Source organism: Labrus bergylta, chromosome 14 (genome assembly GCF_963930695.1).
Source record: "Labrus bergylta chromosome 14, fLabBer1.1, whole genome shotgun sequence".
Classification (NCBI taxonomy): domain Eukaryota; kingdom Metazoa; phylum Chordata; class Actinopteri; order Labriformes; family Labridae; genus Labrus; species Labrus bergylta.
The window spans coordinates 1,792,640-1,799,788 of NC_089208.1; the positions used below are offsets into that span (position 1 = coordinate 1,792,640).

At 43.1% G+C, this 7,149-nt stretch overlaps 1 protein-coding gene across 1 annotated transcript in view; it reads left to right on the forward strand.

Moving 5' to 3' along the window:
- Positions 1-612: 612 nt before the first annotated feature.
- The window catches only part of si:dkeyp-23e4.3 (rho GTPase-activating protein 7), a 13,484-nt gene continuing 6,947 nt past the window's right edge, over positions 613-7,149 (forward strand). Inside the window, 1 exon segment of the mRNA XM_065963134.1 lies at positions 613-1,080. Coding sequence (XP_065819206.1) covers positions 1,068-1,080 — 13 coding nt within the window. The 5' untranslated portion in view covers positions 613-1,067.

The window sequence follows — 7,149 nt, forward strand, 5'->3', positions numbered from 1 at the left end:
AGCCAAGATGAAATGTTGAAGAGCTGCAGAGAATCAGAGAGAGGAGAACTTTATCCTCCAGTCAGATATCCACCTTTCACTTCTGTCTTAAGCGGCCGTTTCTCATTCGTCCAAACCGCTCAGGAGGTCGGAGGTCGGAGGTCGGAGCTGTTTTGCATCTGTTTAAGATGAAACCTCGTCACTTTTATGGTTGTAGTTTTATCTTCTGTTGGTTGTGAGTACAAATTTGTGTTATGAGGGGGGGGTTTCATTGCACTTAAAGAGACACACACCAAAACGGAGCGTTCTGAGAGAGCTGGTTTATACAGGGTCACAAACCTCCTCTGGTGCTTGATTCATGTTATATTTTGACCAAAGCACAGCACAGATGTTCCATTTAGACCACAGGGGGTCTGTTTGAAAAGGTGGAGGAGGGGGATAATATGTCCTCTTTAAAGACAATTCAAAGATACAAAATAAAACAGAACAAAAAGTGAAATAGAAAATAATGGAATTTCAAACATTTGAGATGATTTTTTTTACTAATCTTATGACCTGACGTTTAATTGTTAATCAGGAATTGATTTAAGAAATAAAATACTTTATAATTCATCGTGGTAGTGGAACATAAAGCTTTAAACGCTGCAGACTCTCCAGCCTCGCTGCAGGATTCATCATTTCCTGTCTGGGAGTTTCAACAACGTTCATCTCGGACAGATTTTTATCTCTCTGACTCGACCGGCCTGCCCGTGACTTCTTCCTCGTCTCAAACTCAAAGTCATCCAGTCTCCTGAGCCAGGCGCTTATGTGTCTGAAGTAAAGCCCCCAGGGTTAATTTTAGGACCCCCCCCCCCCCCTTGGTGCACAGAGGACCAGAGGAAGGGGAGGGGTAGGGGAAAGGGGAAACCTTCAACAATGACTTCTTTAACATGATGCCCACAACCGGACTGGACTGCATCGTTACAACACTGGATTTACGGCGTTCCCCTCTGGATTACATTCTGCACGTATCAGATGATTTCTCGCCGTTTCTCGGGGGGTGAAATGGCAGTTTGCTAAAGTTTGCTCCATCCAAACGCCTCTGAAGCATGTTGATCACAAGTGAGTACGTCCATATAGCACTCAGGTGAAGTGTGACCGACATGATGCCTGTTTGGTTTCTGAAGACAATCAGTGCTTTGATGACATCCATTAAGGAGATGATTGGTTAATTAGCTTAACGAGTGGCGTTTAACGAGGACCTGATTGAGCCCTGATTGGATGGAAAATGGCTCCTGGGCTACTTATTAAAGTCTCTTCTGCTAGTTTGTTGAATTAACTGAAGAGGAACCGAACAAAGCAGGAACACACCGACAGTTTGAGGACATTTCTGCGTAAATACTTGACGAATCAGAAGTTCATCTTGGCAGTAAACGGGTTGTTTTTTTGGTTTTCTTTACTAATATTTTTATTTGCATTTTCATTTAGTAACACATTAACACACAAAAACAAAAAAGACAAACATATAGACATAACATTGACAGTATAAAAACAAAACAAAACAACAATAACATACAAAAAGGGAGACAAGACAGCATGACAAAACATTGACAAAAAAATAAATAGATAATAATAATAATAATTTGGTCATAAACAGCAAAATCCTGTATAGTTCACACAGTCACGTCAGATGAAAAGTTCTTATTTAATTGATAATCAAGTCCGTCATGGAGTTTCATTTTTCTTTTTCATTATTTTACGATCTATTAAACGGCTTTTTGAGCCGGGAAGCACGGAGGAATCTGAAGCGCTCACACTGAGAGTTTCTTTGTTGTTTGAAGGCCGTGGGTCTGAAAACATCACGAGAGAAAAGAACTCTGGAAGAATAAAAGCTTTTTTTTTCCTCTGGTAGAACGAGCGTAGGAATCCCTGAATGTGTGTGGGCTACTTTAAAATGTGACCTTTTGTAGCTAACGGATAACCTGCTGGAGAAAATGGCATTTATCTAATTAAAAAACGTTTAAAGACGTGCCTCTCCGTGTTGAAATGGACGCCTGTGTTCAAACCCAAACTGGAGTTATTTTAAAAAGTTGCCTTTCCTTCTGAAATCTTTGATCTTAAATCTCCAGTTTGAGGTTTTTATTTTGGTCTCTCTTTAACAGTTTCTCGTTCTTGAACCTTTTGACCTCAAAATCAATGAAATAAAAGTCATCCTGTATGAATGATTAAAGTCCTCACTTTGTGATGTGACCAAGAAATCAATACGTCAATTAAAGGCACAGTACGTCAATTAAAGGCACAGTACGTAGTGTTGTAGTCCTCGAAACCGATCCTTCACTTTTTGAAGGTCTTGGTCTCGACCTGCCTTGGTCTTGGTCTTGACTTGGTCTTGAAGACAGGTCTCTGGTCTGTCTTAATTTTGGTTAGTGCGGTCTTGACTACAACACCAGTATGTAGATTCGGCCACCAGGGGGCTCTCCAACAATACAGAAACAAAAGATGGCGTTGAGGCTGGCGCTGAGAATCATGGGAGTTCTCTCTGCTACGCACTAATCAGCGCGACCGCTCACACGATTAATCTGAAGCTCTCTTTGAAACAATGGGAACTCAATTTGGCCTCTTTTCACCTCACCACGACCCTGTCAACATTTTTCTAATCCGCCTCTTTATTTATTTTTTCTATGCACATGAACGCCACTATGGCAATGCTTGCTTCCTGCTGACTGCCATGGTTACCCAATAACGCACACTAATGACACTGTGTGTTGACTCGCCACCTCGTCGCACAGTGTGCATGTGGTGCCAACATTATGAGATCCTTTCATTATGAGTTTCTGTTAAATACGCCTGTAGTTCCTCCTCTTCGCTTCACGGTAACCTGAGCGTGTTTATCTGTTCTCAGTAAATCTCTGCAGTCGGATGTTCAGCACCGACTGTTGTTAGCAACCGAGGGCAACAGCACGCAGGAATGATCATCCTGTACCGACGTATGAGCTACAGCAGCAATAACTGCCAGCTGAGGTCCAGCCAAGTGTGTGTGTGTGTGTGTGTGTGTGTGTGTGTGTGTGTGTGTGTGCAGCCTGCTCTAAGGAAATATAATTGGTACATTTTTCTATGATATCGAAGCATAGCTTGCTTGTCTTGTCGTTGGTGGATTGGTTTCAGTGTTTTTCAATTTTTTGGTCGTCTTGTTTCACTTGTCGCTTCTCATCATTTTGATGCAAATCAAATTGTCTTTCCTTACAGTTTCCCTTACTGCCCATGAATATAGAGCTGAGATTAAGTGTACTAAGGGGTCAGGGTTCAGTTCAGATAATTTCCAACTAAAACAGAGAATCCCAGACGTGGTGGGATGAGATTTAGCCTTCTTCAAAACATGTCAGTGCATCTCTTACTCTCTCCAGTCGCTCGGGGAAGTAGCCTTCACCTTTGAACACTCTGTGGAGCGGCAGCACGGCTCTTTAATTTCCCATCTCTTCAAAACGACGTATGTTTACATCACCTGAGAACCTCAGAAGAACAACAGATATTAATTGCAAGTTTTCAGGCACTTACGACCCCTGTACAGCGCACGGGACACTATTTCTCCATCAAAATTAGACTGAAATGGCGCTCCGAACTGAATCAGAGCAGCGCTGCTGGCACGATCCATTGACTGACCGGGGCGCGTGATGTGGGAGCTAACGGGGCGTTAGTGCGTGGCGCTGATGGACTGCGCTGCACAGAGTAGTACAGATAAAAGAGAAGGTGATAGAAAACAATACAAAGATATCAAATACATTTCAAGGGAAAACAAAATATTTGCTTACCCGTTAGCTTACATTGGATAACAGCTAACTTTAGCATTAAACCAAATTCTAGCTAACGGCAGTTTACAACCCTGCTATCAGACTTTTGTTTTGGTTTAAATTTAAGATTTGCAAACTTAACCAGAAAAAACACCCAAACCCACTTTTTAATCCCCTGCCCTCAGACAACCTAATCCCCTTTTCTCTTTTCTTTGCAGAGTAGTTTAAAGTGAAAGTTTCAGAGTCCAGACGAACATAAACACCCAAACACAAATGGTCCACTGAACACGTAACGGCAGCATCCTCCACTTCCCCTCAGCATCATGAAACACGCCGTCCCACTTCCTGGCGCTAGCAGCAGGGCGGAGCTGCGCTAATCTCACTTCCAAATCTCTTATCAGAGCCCAGAGGGGCCGAAGCACAACTTCCTCAGAGACAGAGTCATTTGAAAAGGGAAGAGGCCATCGGCTGTGGTCACACTGGAGCTCAGCGGAGCAGATAGCATCGCGTACGTAAACGCCGAGCAGAGAGGGGGCCCCTGCAGAGAGAGGGCCCCTGAACGTGGAAGAGGAAATAGTGACCACATTTTAACGTATTGTTGTTTCTGACAGGTGTAGAGTGTTTTTTATTAATCATGGTAATCAGGTCAGACATGAATTAAGCTCATTCTGTAGACTCAACTTTCTTCTCAATACCTTCGTATGTGTTCACTGACCCGTTGTTCGTCCGGGCCCTCCTTAAATAAGTTATCGTCACTAGAGACTCACAGAGCTCTACGTTCAGACTGATTACATCATCGTACATATCGTCAGACGCAGAGCTCTTCGTCTGTGAGTGTCTATCAGGGCTGTAAAGTTTTATTCGAGGTCCAAACATTCATTCAAACCTTGGAGAGAAAGTTTGATCCAGGAGGGGGCGCTCTCACCGGGACTTGACCATTGCATGCACTCTTGACCTCAGTTAATGAAGACAGTAATGTTCAGGCAAAAGCAACGGGGGCGCGATTCAGGAGATGCAAACCTACATGAGACCTCTCTGCAGACAGCAGCACACTGATTGGTGGAGAGACAGGAAGTAGTGAGAACTCTCCAAGCTGGCTCCAAATATTTGAGTTCCAGATAACATCTGTGTGCTCTGAACGGGTCGTCAGCAGGTAATATAATAACTAAAAAGAGAGCTGCAGTTGATCCTGAACAAGTTGATAGACTTGTGTTTCCAGTGAATAATATTTAAAAAAAATAAGTCGTCCCTTAAGGAATGTCAAAAGGTTGTTTTTGGTTTTAGGCTCATTATTACTTTAAATGTTGAGGCTGTGAGGCTACAGCGCTAACCACTCTCCAGTGGATCCACTTATTCTTCTCTATTATGTTCATTATTGAACTTAGAAATCCCATGGCTTATCTAGTACTTACAGAACTCCAGTAGTTGAAGTGTTAAACGCTCTGCTGGCTAAATGACTCAGTGCAGAGGCAGTTTTCTGGCATCAAGACGGAGATGTGACACTTGAGATGGAGAGAGGATCAAGTGTGCTTGCCGAGCGGCGGTCTCACACGTCCATGGGGGGGATCTGTAAATCCAGGGATATGTGGATGTACCAGAGCTAGAGCCCTGAATTTAGCGAGGCATCCACACCACTCGGAGCGCCGTCCTGATCCGTAACTAACACTAGAAAAATACACACTGTCTGTGTTCTACCTCCAGGTTAAAAGCTGCTGTCGTTTAAACCACTTTTCCTCTTTACTTTATTCTCAAAGGCCGCCCAGGTTAGAGCTACGAGAAGAATCCTCTTTTCAAATGTTTGAGGTGACAGTCCTGAGGTCTGCAGGGACAGATTTTAGCAGAGAAAGTTAAAGGTTAGTATTATTATTAGAGTCTTTGAAGCATTCAGACCTGATTCACTCTGTGAAGTGGATAGAAAAGGATAGGAGTTGCTCTGTGGGCAGAACTGAGATATGAATATGAAGAATGAGTCAGAGAGAGTTGGTATGAAAAATGTGAAAAGATGTTCAAGCTGCACTCGCTCTCTTTGTAACTTGAAGGCCAGAAAAAGAAACAAAAACTTAAAATTAAAATAAAGCCTGACCGATTTATCGTCCGGCCGATAATGTTGGTCACTATCAGTATCGGCTAATTTTATTCCAGATATGCGCCGATATAACTCGGTTTATTCACCAGTCAAACATCATTTAATTTGAGTTTTATTGTATTACACTACCAGTTCTCTGTCACCAGCAGAGGGCGCTGTATGGATTACAACAACCATCACCACTCTGCAGAGTGTCAGGCGGTGATTCACATTCATGCTCAGATACTTTCCAGTCGAGCGGCCATCTTGTCTTCATTATAAATCTTTTATAAAGTGTTTGATATTTGAGGGATCAACACAATAAATGTGTTTATAAATTTATCTATGTATCTCTGCAATCAGAGAAAGATATCGGCTGATATATCTGTATCTGACTTTTTTATCCCCAATATTGATATCAGTATCGGCCCCAAAAATCTCATATCGGTCGGTCCCTAAAAAAAACTCCAGCTCGTCTGTAACGCTGCAGCGTGTGCTAACAGGAAGAAAGAGGATGTAACTTATTACACTGAGAGATCTTCATTAGCTTCCTGTGGAGTACAGAATTGAATTATACACCTCGGTGTCTTCTGACCGGTCTGTGTTGTGTTTGGATTATTTTTGTCCTTTGTGAGGCGCATCAAGTTTACTATTTAGACAAATCGTTTAATCTTTGATATTGTTGTCGGTTTGTGAGCTCTAACGCCGTCGGCCACGTCTGTAACCCTCCACCAGTGTTTACACATGTGGACTATCTGCTCCGTGTCATGTGATGCTCCTGACCCCCCCCCCCGAGGCGTCCTGGAGTTTCCATCCAGCTGTCAAGTGAATTCTCAGCAAACTTTTGAGAAGTCCCAAAAATAAGATGTGAATTACACGCCTTTCATTCCTCCCTGCAGGAGAGCATAAGCAGGCCGTAAAGAAAGCAGAGGAAGTGTTTGAAGAGTCGATCCGTCATGGCCAAAGTGCCGCTGTTGTTCTTTAGTGGAGACTAATGTCGGCCATATTTCATGCTGTCTGAATATGAAAACAAGGATTGCCCTTGGCGGGCTTCATGGAGAGAGAACAGGTTTTACATTTCAGGGAGGTTTGTGGTGGACAAATATTCTCAGAAAGTCCAAAATCCTCTCGTGAGCCGAGCGACCACACGAGGAAAAAAATATTTCTGTGTCTGCTTCTCGTAAACATCCCGGATCAGGAGGACGCCGTCAGGCTCCATGAAACCATGTTTACATTGTTTTTTATTCTGCTCTCGGCTTTCCTCGAAAACTTCAACATCTCAACACAACGCTCGACTGAAGTGGAGGTCGATGGGTCTGAGTGTGTTCTCATCGTCAG